Source organism: Erithacus rubecula, assembly GCF_903797595.1.
Source record: "Erithacus rubecula genome assembly, contig: SUPER_Z_unloc_2, whole genome shotgun sequence".
Classification (NCBI taxonomy): Eukaryota; Metazoa; Chordata; class Aves; order Passeriformes; family Muscicapidae; genus Erithacus; species Erithacus rubecula.
In genome coordinates this window covers 12,102,108-12,120,510 of record NW_027635860.1, presented here as the reverse complement: position 1 = coordinate 12,120,510, position 18,403 = coordinate 12,102,108, and the positions used below count along the sequence as shown (strand labels likewise).

General features: G+C 39.9%; 1 protein-coding gene across 2 annotated transcripts in view; it reads left to right on the top strand.

The window, feature by feature from the left end:
- Positions 1–4,992: 4,992 nt before the first annotated feature.
- Positions 4,993–18,403, top strand: part of EFNA5 (ephrin A5) — a 202,840-nt gene continuing 189,429 nt past the window's right edge. For both annotated transcript variants that reach the window (XM_079331058.1, XM_079331059.1), the window contains exon 1: positions 4,993–5,171. In XM_079331058.1, the coding sequence (XP_079187184.1) occupies positions 5,047–5,171 (125 nt within the window). In that variant the 5' untranslated portion in view covers positions 4,993–5,046. The remainder of the gene's footprint in view (positions 5,172–18,403) is intronic.

Sequence of the window (18,403 nt, the reverse complement as noted above, 5' to 3'; positions counted from 1 at the left end):
TTTTATTCAGTTTCCAATTTGCAAAACTTGAAGCTGAGATTGCTTCTAACCAGTTTTTGTCAACATGTTTATGCAATCAGAGTGATTAAAAGATAAGAAAGCATGATGCTTTCAGCTCCTGAAAAATACAGGTCCAGGGTTACCAAAAGCTGAAATTTTGTTCAGCCTTTTAACAAAATATTGCAGATGATTTAAAAACAGACAAGCCACAGGAATATATACACACATATATATATATATGCATATATATATATATATGATTTTAAAATGCACATTTTCACAAAATCTAGGGGAAAAAAAAAAGTTTTAAGGTGCAGCTGTATATTTCACTGATTTGCAGTATGCATCCATTTTTCCCTTAATTCTCTGGGTTTTGACAAGAGGAAAAAGCCCATGATATTTGCCTATTGAATATCTTTAAAGTCATTTGAGTAGTGTCAGAAAAAAGGTGGATTTGGTCCTACCAGTTAGTTTTATTTCTAAAGCACTACTCAAATATATAGAAGATAAAAATCATACACACAAGCTATAGGAAAAATCTTCTGTTTCGTGAGTGACCAAGTATCCTTGAATGGCAAAGACAAGTGCTTAAATTATATTTTAACAACTTTATCTACATTGTAACACCATAAATAATTTACATCTGTTCAGGATATCAAGAATTGGTGGACAATGATACAAGTAATGTGCACTGTTAATGGAAATCAGCAAGGAAAGAAAACACTCAGATACACCACTTTTCTGTCAGACAGTCTTTGGCTGTGCTTAGTTTAATTATTTTGAACTATGTGATCAATTAAGGTAGTGGCTGCAGCACAGCACATCAACCCTCAGGAATTCTGTGCAGCCACCGAGGAGGCGCAGGCTCTATAGTGGATGGAAAAGGTTCCTTTGTGCAGAAGGTCCAGGGGCAGCTTGTCAGAGGCAGTTCCAAACACACACTGTGCACACATACTAATTTTTCTAAACACTGTATTCAAAATAGTTTCACTGGATCACTTGTTAGCAGTCTTTACCTTTCTGCCTAATGAACGCCAATGCCAGGGGCCATTGGTACACGAGCCTTTTACAACTGTGCCATCAATAACTGTGTAATCATGTAATCAGGAAAATGGAGAGTGGGCTAGAAGCTGGCAAGTTCCTGCATATTTGATCAGTTCTGTGAAGTGGTTATGATACAAAAAATATTCTCACCTTCTCTTTATTAAAATAGTGTTTTGTTTTATTCGTAGAATTAATTTAAATCTTCAGTCCGAAGGATTTATGTGTCTGTATTGTTTATAAACTACTAAGATACAGCCACCTACAGCCTGCTTGCAAAGGAAAGCAGGGAAAAAGGATATACTCCTGCTATTGTTAGTATTTTTTTACCCCTAGTTATTAATAGTTTGCCTTCTTTTCACAGCTTTGCATGTGTTAAAAAAAACCCCAATCATTGCAGTCCTGGAAGCATATTTTATATACTAGATTAAGCTCTGACTCTGCTATTAAAATGTATTTTAAGTTGTACAAACTGACCCCTTGCTCTTTCCCTGGGATACTTCTCACAAGGAGAACAAAGAGGAAAAAAATACTGAGCTTTTCTTACAAATGTGGCTGAGGAGATTCTTTGGGGAAAAAGAAAGCATTATTTATTCTGCTTCCTACAATGGTAGTGATTTCCACATGTCTATCTGCGCTGGAGGAAAAAAAAAAAAAGACTAAGGAAATATCGGATGTGCCTCTGCCTATGAAAATAACTTAGTTCAAAGAGGGTAAAAAATTGAAATTTCTGGGTTTCTTATAATGGAAAGGAATGTAGAGAGTTTGTGTTTATGGTGCGTGTTATACCTGGGTCATTTACTTGGCTGATGTACTTTGTACGCTACTAACACTAATCTACAGATGTCAACACGCTGTAAACAGGGCTGGAGGAAGACCATGGGGAGACAAGTTTTTAAGCCTTACTATTAAACGAACAAACAGCCTGCCCCCATACTACAAACATACCCCAAAATTTTTTTAAAAAGCAACCCAAGGGGCTTGATTGCTTCTTTTTAACTCATGCTCCGTCGCTTCAGTAACTTCCGAGCGGGGGGCGAGGAGCAGGAATCGCGGGTGGTTTGGATGATGCGATGGGTGAAGATTAACCCTCAGCGTCCTTCTTCACACTGAGGAAACCCGCAGGGGATGAGGAGCCCAGCGAGCAGCGGCGCGGCGGAGCCGAGCCCGCGCAGGATGCGGCCGCCGCTCGCCCGCGCTGCGCCGCCGCGCCGCTGGGGGGAGTCGGGGCGCTTCCGAACGAGCCGCGCCCGCGGGGAGCGGGGCACGCCGGGCCGAGCGGGGCGGGACGGGCCGGGCCGGGACGGGACGGACGCGGCGCCGGCCGCCGTCACCCGGGAACGCTGCGGGAGCGGCGGGAGGAGACCCCGCCCGCGGGAGCCGCTCACCTGCCCGCGCCGCGCCGTCCCCTCCGCGGCATCGGCGGCCGAACGCCGGCGCGGCGCCCGCCGTGCCCCCTCCGCAGCTGCGGAAGGTCCGCCCGCGCCCCGCGGCGCTGCGCTGTGCGTGCCGAGCCCCGCCGCGGCGGGAATGCGGGGAAGGAGTTTGCTGTTTCGATGGAATTTCTCGGCACACTGTTTTTGGTGTCAGGCGGAAACTCGTCCGCACGCGAGTCCCGCGCAATGCCTGTCGCAGCATCCGGCGTTGAAATGGTTACCTTTAGCAGTAAGGCTGCACAGGAACCACTCCGAGTTCTTAGTAATTCAATTAGTCAGGTTTCCAGAAGGTGGGGTTGGGTTTTTTTTTTTCTTTTTTTTTTGTTTTTTTTTTTTTGGCATGGAGGAGGAGAAGCCCGGGACGACGCCTCCCTTCTCGTGTTGCAAGCCAATCAGGTCGAGGTGTAAAAAAAAAAAAAAAAAAAAAAAAGAAAAAAAAAAGAAAAAAAAGAGAAAAAAAAAAACCAGAAAGGAATCTGTAAGCAAACAGCAGGCTGTGTCCTGACTGGCTGCGTCGGCAAATCCCCCCCTTTCCAAAGTAAACTGCATGCAAAAATCCCACATGATCAAGCAGCAGCGCCCGTGCTTCGAGCTGGCTGCCTGCACCTCCTCGTCATCTTCATCCCTCACGCACACCGGCGCCAGATCGGACCCTCCCCTGTGCATGTATGTATGCGTGCCGTGTGTGTGTGTGTGTGCGTGTGTGTGTGTGTGTGTGTGTGTGTGTGTGTGTGTGCGCGTACCTCGCTATACCGCGTATACATCTCTGCGGCTGCCTGTCGCGCACACGCATGCACAGAGACAGCTCAGCACGCCGGGCTCCTAGCTTTTCCAGGTTGCTGATGTCGGATTTACACGCAGTGAAGGGACCGATCATTGCAACAGGGGGCGTGACGGTTTAAAGATTTTTTTTTTTTTCTCCCATACAGCTTTTTTTTTTTTTTTTTTCAAAACTGACTTTTGCCCCTCCAATCCTCGTCGCTCTTTACGATCCCTCCCTGCCTGCCGCTGCATTCAAGTTTATTTATTTGCCTGCTGGCGTGGTATATTTTTCCTTGCTGGTCTTGCTACTGCTTCAGAGGGAAAAGGGGAGCAGCTGTTGGGCAAGACCGAGAAGATCTGGGGTGGCTGTTTTTTTTTTCGATCTCCTTATGTAGTCATCTGAGGGGTGGATTCTTTTTCTCTCACCTCCTTCCTGCTCCTTCAAACTGTTTTGTTCTTCCGCAGAAGTTGATGTTCACGGGACTGGACCCTGCTTTATCTCAGAGAGACTCCGGGAGGTTGAATCAGGAAATTTCCGCACCTCGCCGTATCGCTCCATTCGAGCAGGAGAGGCCAGCCAAGACCAGCATCATCAGAGCAGTTTGCAGGCTTGATTTTGCACTTCTCCGAGATTTTGCTTTTCTCCACGCTCTCTCATAGAACAATATTTTTTTTACTTTCATCTCCTTGGTTTCCACGCCGCTATATTTCTTGGATTGGCCGTTCTTTTTTTTCCTACCCTCCCGCTTTTTTTTTATTTTTTTTTTTTTCTTCCTTTGGTGTTGCTCAGTCCTTGGTGCATCCACCACCCAGAAACAGGAAGGACAAGAAAACCATTCCACAAAGTCTCCTTCAAGACACTCCGTGCTGCAGAACAGGCTTCTCAACTCCATCAGCGCAGCAAGCAAACTCCTCAGGGCTTTTGCTTCTTCCCCCCTCTTCCCCTCCCCCCATCTCCCTTTTATTTTCTTTTTTTATTTTTTCTTTTATTTTTTCTTTTTTTTTTTTTTTTCCCCTGTTTTTGTTTGTTACTCATTTGCGGGGAGCGGAGGGCCAGAAAGGAAGGCACAAACTTTGTACTTTGAGATCTGCGGGCACTTCTCCTCCCGCTCTCAGCCGGCGGCCTTTAATATATTGCCAGGACCTCCCGTGGGCTTCCAGGGGAAAGATCTCCTTCCCCTCCTCCTCCCCGCTCTTCTCCCCCGTCTCCCGCTCGCTCGTTCTCTCCTTCCATCCCCGCGCACTCCGGCCGTCAGCGCCGCCGGGGCCGCTCTCAGGGGGCGGAGGAAGCGCTGCTCTCGCCCGCCCGCCGGTGTATGTCGTGCCGTGGGCTCTGCGCGGGACTCCCGGTGAATGAGCACTGTCCGCTGCTTGCCGCCGCCACCCGTCTCGGCCCCCACCACTCCGTGCCGGGGTGAGGCTTCTTGAGGGGCCGCGGATCGCCCTCCCGGCTTGCTGCTCGTCTGCGGCGCCCGGCGCTCTCCGCTCGCTGCGGCGCGGCACGCCGCGGAGCCCACCGCCTCCGCCTTCGCTTTTTACCCATTCACCCCTCAACTCCCGCGCCCCGGCACGGTTCCGCTTGCCTTCTTCCCCCTTCGTGGGGTTGGTTTTTTTCGTTTCTGTTGGGGTTTTTTTGGTTGGGGTTTAATTTTTTTTTTGTGATTTTTTTTGTTTGTTTGTTTTTGTATTGTTGGGTTTTTTCCCTTTTTCCTTTTTTTCCTTTTTTTTTTTTTTTTTTTTCCCCACCCCGTTTCCCTTTTCTTTATTTTTCCCGCATCCCGCCTCGCTGCGCCGCCGGCCGGGCGCGATGCCGCACGTGGAGATGCTGCTGCTGGCGGCCGCGGCGCTGTGGGTGTGCGTGCGCGGGCAGGAGCCCGGCGCCAAGGCGGTGGCCGACCGCTACGCCGTCTACTGGAACAGCTCCAACCCCAGGTACGAGGGGCGGCAGCGGCCGCGGGCGCGCACCGGGCGGGCGGGCGGGCGCACAGCGGCGCTCCGGCGCCGGAGACTCGCGTCGAGAGACCGGCTGCAAAATAGAGACGAAAACTTTTCTTTTACGGAGGTTCAGGGATGCAGGCAGTGATGGTGGGGTGAGTGGCGGGGATGATTTTCTCCTCCCCTCTACCCCTTCCCGCCAAGGCTTCCCCGGGACCGGCCGCCCTCGGCCCGCAGGAGCCGGATGGATGCGGTCCCGGCGGGGAGCATGGGTGCACCTCGCCGCGGGGCAGCCCTTGCCTGCTGCCAGCCCTGCTCCGGGGGCTTGGGAAGGATGAGGGGCACCGGTAGCGGCCCCCGGTGGTGCTCCCAAGGGTTTCTGCGGCGGTCCCGCCGGGCCGGCTCCGGGCAGGGCTCTGCCCCCTCGGCGGGACCTCCGCGGCACCCCGGGTCCGGTGGCTGGCAGAGCGGCTTTTCCCGGCCGTGCCCGGGCGGGCTGGAGGTGAGGAAGCGAGGTAGGTACAGCGTCCCTGGCCAGGGTCTGCCGGTGCTGCCGGGCACAGGACCGCGCATCGCCAGGGTCCCCGCAGCCGGGGCCGAGTGGTGCTGGCGCAGTCGCCCCGCTCCTCTGGCCCGGGAGGGCTCCTGGCACCAGGCTCTGAGTGCAGTTCAGCACTGGAAAGAGAGGTTTCATTTAATTTTATTTTTTTATTATGGAGTTTTCCCTCGTGTTTAGCATCAGAAAATTTCAGTCCTCCTCCAAATGGTATCCATGTGTTTAGGTAAAAAGTCAGTTGGGTATTAAATATTTTTGCCTTGTCAAAGTGCCTGCGGCAGGCTTACTTCTTCTTTTTTTTTTCTTTTTTTTTTTTTTTTTTTTTTTTTTTTTTTTTTTTTCTTTTAATGATAAATGTGGGGACGTTTTATCTCAGGTTATCTCTTTTTTATGCTTCTGATACTGCTGTTTGGCTTGAGATTAGCACATTGATTTTTGTCACAGGTCATGTTTTTTAATAAATCTCTGTTGCCTGCAGAAAACTCCACTCCTCAGTATTCCAGAGCAGGTTTAAAATAGGTGATGCAGAAGCTAAAGGGCAGAATTTCCAAGTGCCCAGGGTTAGCTGGTCTGTCCAGGACTTTAATGCTGTGCTCCTGGTCTCAACGCCTCAGCAAGAAATAGTTGTCACAAAAAACTTGAGACAAAGAAACAGAAACAATCATGTTTGGGTATGATCAGCATCTATGATTTGAAATGCCTCTCTCTACATTTTTCTCTTTCCACATGTGTTACTTTAAAAAAGAAACTGCTCAGTGTAAATAAGATGAAAAGTTACACCTCACATCACCCATCAAAGAATATATATCCCAAAAAATTGCTTGCCTCTAAAAACCAGAATTTTTATTTCTGTTGTTAGCAAAATGAGATGTAACTGGTTGGAAAAAAAAAAAAAAAAAAAAAAAAAAAGAAAAGATGTTATATTCCCAAATCCCACTGGGTAAAAGGAGGATCACTGAGAGAAATAGATTTGACCAAATCCACACACTGCTAGCATAACAGTTAAAATACTTCAAAAATAGCCTTAATTCAGATTTTTCGCTTCCTTTGTCTTATGTGTGATGATCTTAACTGTATGTAGGTAAAGCTGAAGGTACAAACAGTGCTTGCCTAGTCAGTAGGCATTATACACTGAATTATATTTACAAGGATTATAGTAAGTTAAATCATGTATTACTACTATTAATGGAATCTCTTACTGGTCCAACATCAAACATCAGCAGACTGCAAAGAAAACTTAGTTTTGTTATTCTTCCAAACAGCACAGAAAGAGTTAATTTTGAGATGTTTCTAAACCTTCTGTTTTAAAAACAAACATTTCTTGTCTTAAAATACTGCTCTCTCAAAATGGATGTATCCATTTGGACATGTCGTGTTTATTTGTGAATAAAAATATGAGAAAGAGCAGGGTGCAAATGCAACTCTCCTTTGTTTTATACAGCATGCCAGTTTGTGTGTGCTTTCCAAATAACACAAGAATTGCAAAAAAAACAGGCAAACACCTGAATGGTAGGTGGAAGAGACCCAAAGAAAAGAAAGCACTTCTCTTTTGAATTTGTTTCATCAGAACCTGAGCTGAAGTCGAAATTGTTTTTAGATAAAAAAATTTTTATAACATTTAAAAATGTTGCAGCAATAACTTTGCAGTGATTTATCTTCATCTAGAGGCAGACTCAGGAGATGAACGCATGTAGAAGTAAGTAGAGATGCTTACTTGGTGATAACTTTGAAATTAGGACAAAATATACTGCCATTCTATAAACATAAATACTACCATTTTGATTTAGCTTGCTTCTTTATTCTGTTTATTCAGAATTAAGAAACTGCCATAGAACTATTTAATTCCTTTTAAAAAATGAAATATTGATCATCCTAATAATGATAAAGGCGCTCTAAATTAAGGCTCCATTTAAACTTTGAAGAATTTAATAATGATTGTCCTTCCTTCAGATTTGATGGTTTAATTTTTATTAGTATTAGACTCCAGCAACTTATGGAAATACGTAAAAATTGCATTCTCATTGAAGGACACATTATTAGCAAACTGTTGAGTGGTCCAGTTGATAAGTAGTCCTGGTGTGAACAATGTTTGGTAAATAAAAAATCAAGGGAGTCTATTAGCAAAATTCATACTACATTGCTTCGGTAGTTGCCAAAGTTCTGCTAGAACAATTAGAAAATATATGGTCATTATTGCCGGCATGTATGAGTAACAAAGTTGTGTATTTTTACAGAATCAAAGTCAGTCCTTAGAAATGTTTTAAGTATTGCCATGCCATATTTTCTTCTGTATTTAATTATCAGCATACACCTTCCATAAATGCTTGGTCCATTACCAAGTGAAAATAAGCTTAGGTATGAAAATTTTGAAGCATAAATAAAATACTTTTTTAGTCCTTCTATCCTTTTAAAATTTTTTTCTTTCATTTTTTTTCTTTTTCTTTCTTTTTTTTTTTTTTAATTGGAAATGAATCCTCAAGTAAGCTCAAAAATGTGATTTGTTTATTTTTGTAGGCTTAGAATTAAGTGTACACAAATTTTAACTGTTACATGAAAGTGCATTAGTCTTTCAGCACTGTTTGCATGTATGTTTTCTTATATGGGACTGCAAACTAGTGTCATCAGAGAATATTATTCTGAATACAATGCTCAGTTTTGGAGTGGAGCATATTAATTTAATTGGTATAATCCCTTTAATTAGAATTCAGACTGAATGTTGTGTACCAGGGACAAATTTTGAAGCGGTCTACTTGCGTCATGCCAACTACTGTTTTTAATCTTGTCACAGTTCAAGCTGAACTACTTGTTGTAATTATTGCTACGTTTTTTTGCTTGTCAGGATTATGCTTTAAGATTGTGGTTTCTATTTAGGTATTTCCCTCTAAGTTCTTTCAGTGTCAGGTTATGTAGCTTCATAAATTGTTAGTTAGTTTCAGAGTGGTTAAAAATGCTTGGATTACAAGTCTAGTTTCTGGTTGTACATAGAGACCGTAGCTTCCAGTCTCACAAAAGCAAATTTTTTTATTAGGAGTATTACTCGGTTAGACTGCATTTTATGCAAGAAAATGGCATACCAAATCCATAGAAGAGTCATAAAGACATAGGATGCTGATACATTTTCTCTTTGTGTATTTATGTAGATAAAATCAAGAAATCAGATGATGATTAGTGAATTTAGGTACTGAGAAGTAATTTCAACTTCAGCTGGTGATTTCCCATAATTAAACTGGATACCACAATTTGGTCAGTGTTGCTAGAGAATTTTTTTTTTTTTAGATAGATATTTGGGGGTAGCAAACAGAAAAATGAGTAGACACTGCTGAAAATTCTATGCGTAGACCAGAATTTCACAACTTGGATTTTGTAGCTGAGTATTTAGGCACTGTTTCAGAAAAGCATCTTTGAACTCAATCCTTACACACCTAAGTTCTGCTGCAGTTGGGTGGGAGGATAGAAGTGTTCTTAAATGCCTCCCTGGGAAGCCAAATTCACAGATTTAGTTTAGAGAAGCTCTGGATGTGGCAGCTTACACACACCGAGCACTTCTTGGAGTGCACTCATGGGCTGGATGGATGTCTGGGTGTTCTGCCATCTGTTATGTGTTTGTGGATTTCACCATAGCATGTTGGTTGTATGTGCTGAGGACATGTGGCTGGTTTCTTGTTGGTTTGTCTTTCTTTTATTTTCCATATAGATATGATTCTGCCTATGTACAGAGTTGAGGGAAGCCATGCAAAAATGGCTGGGATAGGAAGAAGCAGTTACACATGATAAGAAAATGGAGTTGTGGATGAAAAAGGGTAAAGTAAAGGTGTTTATTTTGATATTGGTGTTATGTGTAAGTTTCCTATGTCAGGGAAAGCATAGGAGCCTAAGTACTTGGGGTATACATACACATCCTTGTATATATATTATATGTATATGTACACATATTTTGAAACAGCATAGTTTGCATTTTGAGAGCATTTTATCCAGCAGCTTGCTCTGAGTGCTGAAGAAATCTGACTGGTTCCTTGTAATTAAAAGATCAGTAGTAGAGCTGTCAATTCTTTACACCTACTTTCTCTGCTTTTAATAGTTTCATTAACACCTTGTGTCTCCAAAAGAACGTGGGTGTTTATTTTAAAAGTGGGTGTTTGAAACAGTTTGAAACATTCTATGGAAAAACTGCACAAAGAACAATAGTTTCGCTGGCCTCCACCTCTGTCTGAAAGGAACAGTTAAGTGGTTAAGTGGTACCTGATCTTCATGAAATGCTTCTTATGAAATCTCTCCTGAGTGCACATAGTCAGGACACTTCATTGCATTCTTTCTTCTAGCCGTATACGCTTTTCGGGACAGATAAAGATGAGCCTTCCTTTCTCTCCCCTCTTGCTGTGATCCCTGCAATCTACCACCTCCATGCTGGGCTGAAAAATGAATGAATGCAATGAGTCCTTCAGGAGTCATGGTCATTGCATTCATATGGACAGGCATACATAATGTATATGGTGTATGTAATGAGAATATGTATGCATTTCAATGTTTATATATATGTATACTTACATATACATGTGTGTATGTATGCATTGAAGTGTGTCATTAGGTGGTGAAGTGTTGGACAGTGTATCATGAATATTGTGTGAGGGAAAAGAATCTGAAAATTAATTTTTTTAATTGAACTCTGTAGTATTTAGAAAGTGAATGGAATTTCCATCAAATTTCCAGGTCTAATCTTCCAGGTAATGTATTTTGTGTTAAAGTTCAAAGCAGTAATAAGAGAATTATTTGTAGATTCTGTGTTTCAGTTCTTGGCCATCTTCCCAGTTTGCTGTTTCTTCACACACTGGTTGCTCTCAGGTCAGGAGGTGGGCAGGTAGATAAGCTAGCATTTGGGCACACCAATGTAAAATGAAACAGAGAATTACATTAATGTGCTTTGAGAACTCTCCTAGCTTGTTTGAGTGCCTTGTGACTTCTTCTTCCAACACCAGTCTGTGCCTGGTGCAGTCCTCCTGGGCAGAGGACTGCAGCGTTGCTGAAATACTAGACTACTAAGAAAACACATAAAGAAGGTTGGTCATTGTGAGCAGCTGAGAGAAGATGCTAACAAATACTCAACCAACCATGGGTAGACAGTAGTTTGTCCATACATTTGAGATATGCCTCTGAGATGTTCCTCCATTTCTTTTGTGTTATTTATTTTTCCTTTTTCAATTCAATTAGAAGTATTTTCGATCTGAGATTTTCTTTTAATAGTGCTCTTGTCTGTGCTACCCAGTTCTGAACATTGTTTTAAAAGTATATGCCTTTAGTCTCATAATTAATCTAATATCCCAGTGTTTCTGAATGGTCTAATTCACTTTTGAGAATAAAGGGCCCTGTTTTGTTTAAGTTTTTGTTGCACTTGTGCTTAAAATTTAGACAGTCAGCAGCACACCAACGTAATGAAATGAAAACGTTTGGTTTGAAATAAACAGACAAGTTATTGAAATTGCATTCTGATGGTATTGCAGTTGTTATGAGTAAGCCATACTGTAAGGTACTTCAGCACAGCTGAATGGAAGAATAGAATCATTCACGCATTAGGACTCTTCCTTGCATTTTTGCACTCTCCCTTTTCATTGTAGTGTCTCCAAGATAGATTATGGCTGAGTTAATTCAAAATGGTGTGTATTATTTTACAGTGTGCAAACATGTATAGATATCTGAAATCCTCTTTTTTTTAGGAAACTGAGCCTACATTGTTACATTGTAAAAGCACGAATTCCCATTCCTATACATTTTAGAAAATAATTTGTGTTAAAATGAAGTATGTGAAAGTACATATGTAAGAAAACCCCCACTGTTCTGTGAGGATTGAGATTGTATTTCTCTACCATGCAAGTTCAGAAAAATACAGTAAAAGAAAAATACACCCCAATATGTATATTATATATGTATATATTTAATCTGGGGAAACATCCTTCATATTCTGCTGTTGAGAGGTTGATGAAAATACATTGTTAGATCCTAGTTTTATACATTTTTGGATCCTAGTTTTATGAAGAAAATTAGTTTATTTTAGACTGCTGCAAAATGTAGAGACATAGTTTGGTGTGCATATTCTGTTAACTGGTATGCAAAGAGCTTTCTGGCCAATTTTGCTGTTTAAATGCATGACCAGTAAAAATGCTGTCAAAAGAAAAAAATCAGCTAACGAGAAGATGCACAAGAGTCCTGTTAATTAGCAAGATCTCCTTGAATTGCTAATACCAATTAAAGCAAATTCTTCAGGTTCTGCAAATTTTACCTGAAAATTACAATTCTTGTTGTCACTTCCATTATAATCTAGCTGAAGAATTTTCCCATCCATGCTGACAAATTGTGTGGAAAAAGAACCTTAAACACATATAACCTGCAAGTAAGTTATTTTTCATGTTCATTTTCTTTCTCACCATTAGAACAGTATATTAAACTGTTCAACAGTAGTATCTGCAGCAAAAAAATCTTATTTTACATTTGTTGCTTTATTTTTCGTTCTCATCAGACTTTTGAAGAATCATTTTATTTGATAGGCACCAACTTTTGGGTTTTTTTATGGTGATGAAATGGTGCAGAGTATAGAGAAGAAATTATTTGTTTATGAATCATTTGGTGAGGTAAAAAAAAAAAAAAAAGAGTATGAGATACATTTACTTTGTTGCTGGGCACCCTCTGCTAAAATGTATTTGTTTCATTATGAAAGATAAAATATGGACTTGGGACATTTAAAATTATGCATGTTTTGATAGAATATATTTTATGCCATAATTAATGTTACCATGAGACATTGACCTTCTTCATTCATTAAAATAATATAATACTTCCTCCCTGAAATTGCCTAGTTTTTCTTGCTTGGGGATGGATGCTTGCAGTAGCAGATGTGTTCACATGGTGTGAGTTGTTCATCAGTAGTAGTTGAGCACTGCAGCTGTTCTGTGGTGGGTAGCAATGAAGACTACCTTTTCAGTTTTTTGTACTTCAAAGTAGTATTTTTCACATTCTTGTTACAATTCAGGAGAATTTCCTTCTCTTTACAGACATTCAAATCACCTTATCTTGTCACTCAGGGACTTGTTAAGAAATATATAATTATATTACTGTACATAGGATTTTTTGTTTCAATTTTTACTTTGAATTTGTTTCAAATTTGTAAAAAAAAATGCGTATCTTTATGAAAAAGCCTTTGTCTTTGAAACTGTAGCTGAATTCATACTTACCCTTTTAATCAAAACTAAACAAAAAAAAATCCTCCACATCTCTTAATGTCTAATATTTTGTTGGTTTTGTAGTGCTGTATAAATAAAACACAGGTTTTTGTTTTTTTTTTTTTTTTTTTTTTTTTTGTGAGGAGACAAGAAAAGCAAGTATTTTATTTTACTTACTGCTAATTTAGATGATGATCTTTGTAGCAGAGCTGTCAGTCTTCAATGCTAATTCATCAGCATTAGGTAAGGACTTCTAGCAGCTTTAATGATGTTGGGTCTCCTACAATTGTTAAAAGTTGTTGCAAGAAAATTTACCAATTAATGCTGTTAATGAGCAGGAAAAACAGCTGCATTGGGTTTTTGTTTGGTGATTGTGGTTCTCCCCCCCACAACCCCTCCCACTTTATTTGATGTCTAATCAGATTTTTCAAAAAATAGTTATGTATTCATACAGGCAGGGCATTTGGTGAGCAGAAGTTAACAAAGTAGGAGCTATCAATCCTGCTCTCTTTCCTTTTGTTTCCAGAAAAGAAGGAAATAAAGAGAGACTCTGGAATTTGAAAGTATTGACCTTCTGACACGCACACACAGCATGGTCATTGCACTGGCACACAAAGTGCCTTAAGCCACCATAATGGCTAACTGCATTTTTGAAGTCACTGATATGAGAGCCAGCTGGATGGGGGATGGACAGCCAACAGTGATTCTGCAGCTATTTGTAAGTTACCACTTTAGAGCCAGACAGCTTCACTTTTATATTCCCAAACTTACCACTTTGGGATAATGTTGCTTTGTTCGGCTTAGCCAGGGATTTGCGACTGCTGCATAGACTTAGAACCATTTCGTCCAGAGTTGTGTGGTCATTCTTCATAGAAATCTGCTTCACAGAGTCATTTCATTCATCTGGTCATGGGGGAGGGATAAGAAACAGTGAAGGAACATTCAGATATAGCATTCTTCAAGGAAATTGTGCATCCACGTTAGCTAGTCGCTTTTTAAAGGTGAAGGCAGACATTTGGATCAAGTGGTTAAAAGCCAATTCAGACCAGTGTCTTAACATTATATGTGATCTCTTGGATAGGCTTTCCATGTATAGTCTGGAAAAGACTTAATATTTTACGGACTGCAATAGCTCTTACCCCCAGACCATGTATTTATTGTTTAATATTTGTTTGCATTTCTTGCTCCGATACACTTTTACATAATTTTACAGTTCTCTTGGGACTTAGTTTATTAAAAATTAGTGATCCATCACTAAGTGGGGTACAGTACAAATACTGGTGCTCCCAAAAGGGAGTTTTTGTGCCAAACCAAAAGAAATAATAGGGATACAAAAGCTGCCAAAAAGCGTGTCTCCCAATTGCTAATTAATCAGGCGAAAAAGCACCTCAGCAACTACAGCTGAATGTGGAGCAGTTTATTGTAAATACTGAATAAAGATATGTTAAGAGGGCATAGCATCTCTTTGTTTGTTAGTATGTATAATGAAAAAAAAAGTCAACTATGTGCTGGAGTCAGGGGGGAATTCTTTTATGTTGATGGCATTGTCAGTGCATAGATCTCTTTCAAAAAACTTCATGCTATTAACAAAAAATAATTAAAGATTTTGTTGATGTTTTTGGTAGGCTTCTGTCTGTTTTTGGTAATTAATAATAATATCTCTAGACAACAACCAAGGCCTTAGAAAAAATGTTTTTAAAAACTAGCTTCACTAATGTGAAGTAGAAGGTATGATAGAGAAAGAACCATTGCGATGAATATCTGGTATCCAAAGCTGCCAATCACTTTTGGCACAGCTCCCCTCATGGTTGCTGTGCCCATAATTAAATGCCTGTCATTAGTGTATTTTTCCATAACATTTACAATGGAAAAGGCAAGGGGTCCTTGCAGAGCTATAGCTGTCAGGGGAACAATAAAAACTAATTACACACTCTGCTGTCACCATTGTCAGCTCTGCTTTTGGGGCAAAGAACATGGAAAGTGTGTGCCTAATAATTGTGTGTGTGTATATATATACATATATGTATATCTATCTATCTATCTATCTATCTATCTATCTATCTATCTATCTATCTATCTATCTATCTATCTATCTAATCTAATCTATGCTAGTGAAGCCGTATTTACTTGGAAGATTAATAATCTTTCTTCCAAAGTTTGAATTCTAGGGTTATATTAGTTCTTTCACTTATGCTGAAGTTGCATACACTTTTCCCTTTGCTTTTGAGACACATTTGTCTTTCTCATGTTCTGTCTTGCACACTTTCTGGTGAACTGAACTTTCCAATAAAATTGCTGTGATCAAGGTCAGTATTTATCTGCATTTGTTAAATGGGTGGGAATATCCTTTTGTATGCTTCTGCTTGTGCCTTGCATAGTAAACTGGATTAGAAAAAAAAATGAATGAAAGCAGCGAGTTTCCATGTTCATATTTTTTTCTGTTTCCAGCCCATAGAGTTATGCGTTATTGTAAGTTAAAGCAGGCGAAGATTTTGGTGTACTGCAGTGGTAACTTGAGTGAAATGTGTGCTTGTTCCGTTTATCCTTGCACATATATTTCCAAAAGTAAGCATAATTGCAATGTGAATTACCTTAAACACTGTTCTTAAAGACATTGAAAGAGTGAATCTGTACCTTCACATTAATATTTACTATTTTTTTTTGCAGCCTGTAAAATGAGCAATTTATTTAAGCAGTTTTTTAGGCCACTGATTTAAAAAGATTATATCCTCAAAACCAGAATTTTGAATATATTTGGGTACCAAGAGTTGCAGACAGCAGCCATATGGGATTTTTAAGACTGCTTGGTGCCTAACTGTCCTAGATTTTATTTCAGCTTTTTTGCACATGTAGTTTCTTAAATACCTTCCAAAAAAAGTTCCCTGAAAATTGATTAAGGAAAATTGTTTCAATACATACCCTCATTTTTAAAAGTAGAAGTCAGTAGGAGCTGATGGGCAGTAATGAGGAATGAAAACCTATTTTTTTGCACTCTGTGCCTTGACAGACACTGCAAGGTGTGATTTTTTTTTTTTTTTAATACACTAACTATTGTTGGATTTTTATTGCTGTATTTTTGGAAGTATTCTTATCCAAATTATTAACACAAAAAGGCTTTTGAACTCCTTTGGATGAGGGCTGATTTAGGTTCTGTGTTGTTGATTTCATGGTGTAGTTCTGAATATGAGTTTCAGTAATTTGGCTTGTCAATTTTTGTGGGGCTGCGCAGTCTGCATGAGTCGAATCTAATGAGGGAGCACAACAGCATGGGACTGTAGAACCCTGTGGGTCTTTATCTGGTTGGGTTCATCTAAGTTCTAGACTAGCATTGGTTTGAACAGTTTTGCAGAGTTGGAATCTCTGCCTTTGGGAGCGGAGAGGATAAAAGCAAAGCTGGTTGAATAAGTAGAGTTTTGCTGTCAGCCGTTTCAAAAGTGGGAATTGGCTTCCTATATGTGATTAGCAGAAAGATGTTAGTGAAACTCTGAGCTAGGTAGTGTAGAATAGTTTGGTATGTAACAAAAAAAAAATTAATTTAAGGTCATGAAGGTAAAATAAATCAGATATAGCAGTACACCACTTGGGTACCTGTGTTTTGCATTTTCCAAAGCAGTATGTGCAATATATGGTTCTCTTCTTGGTGACATACCCCCTAAAACCTGAGTGAATCTTGTTAATGCCCCAATAGGATGGAATTATTTCCTCACTGAAATAAGTAAACCACTGTATTTGGGAAAAGAAGTCTCTGTTTTCTAGCAATTTGAATAATAGCCTTCTTAGAATAAGGGAACTCCCTGTAGAAAGCTACTTCTCCTTGTAAATATAAAATCTTTAATATATAAGCCATGTAATTTATTACCTGTTTTCCAAAATGATGAGCAGTTATTCCTGTTGTGTGGTTTGTCCCTGTAGTTTGGGATTGCTGAGAAACCAATTATTCTTAGGCATTTTCATTTCATGGATTATGAAGTGTTGCATTTTTCTTGGTTTCCAGTGGACTATCTCTTGTGACAGACCATGAGAAGAAGATACATCTTGAAGGAAACGTGGCCCTTGTTAAATTTGCAAGGATACACATTGATTAAATAAACTTGTTTCTGGTAATACAGAGTCTTGTAAAAAATTTCAATTCTAATTTTTAGAATTTTAGGATTATTAAAATGTATCCACCATTCACGTGTGAAATTTGATTTTGTTTTGTTGTCTCTCTTGGTAGATCCCGTTTTAAGACATTGGGCCCAACTTAATGCTACGTGCATGTGTTTGTAGAGACTTGCCTGCAAAATTTCTGGAAATCCTTGAAAATTTTATGTGTTGATTTTTAAATTACATTTCAAAAGTGTCATGTGAATGTTTAATAACTTTTTATGCTAATTCACAAATGCCGTAAAGGAATGCATACACAATTTTTTTGAGGAGCTTATGTCTTAAAAACTCTTCAGACAAGCTACCTTTAAAAAAAAATTAAGAACAGTTGCTGCAGAACATGATCATTTTATAAAACACATACTATAAAACACATAATCCTTACTTAAAAACATGGCATATAAATCAGTCTCTGAAAATCTCTGTTGTAGATGGAAACTTCGTTACCAGAAGGATTGAGGGTTTTGAGGATGTAAAAGAGATTCTTTGTTGAAATAAAGCCAAAATAAAAAGAATGATGTTATTTGCAGTATCTTTAATCAAGGTGGTATGAAATTTCTCATTAAGGTTAAGATTCACATTATCATAACAAGTGACAGTGTGGGTGAAGAAGGAAAATTAATTACAGAAGTAGATCATACTTGCATCTCATTATATCATGGCTATTCACTGCATTCAAATTCCAAACCTTTTCTCTGCATCTCAATTATATAAAACTTACTTGCAAAGAACACTTTATGAGGAGAATCTCCATTTTCAGTGCTTCTACTCCAAAGCACTATAGTTAGCTTTAAAAATAAAAAGGTTTTTTAGTGATTTACAGCAGAACTTTATTATTACTTTCTCAGATCCTGTGTCTGACTGAGCTACATTTTATAGCTTACTGCAAAAAGAAATCTCCGTTTTCCATTTTCCATACTATCTGTCTTGATTTAGTGCTCATATAATGGCCTTCTTCAGAACAAAGCATTTGGAAGACTTTCCTAAGCACTTAATTTTAGGTGTGGAGTTAGGAGGTAATGTATTGTTACTGATGAAAGCAATTTTGCCTTTGTAACTTCTCTGAGTGAATCAGATCATGCAGCCCAATTAGGATTTCTGTATTGTTTTTTTTTTTTAATGGATGACACAGGAATGATTGCTGCTTCTTTCTGTTTGCATGGTTATTTATTTCATAATGCTGGATGCATACAAGACCTTTTGATTTGGCTTAGTTGGGTTGGTTTAACCCAGTCTTCCTGAATTAACAGTTTTCTCTCAGATTCAGTTCTATGCTTAAGACAAAATGTTGCCTGCTTTCCACCATGTAATGGATATGT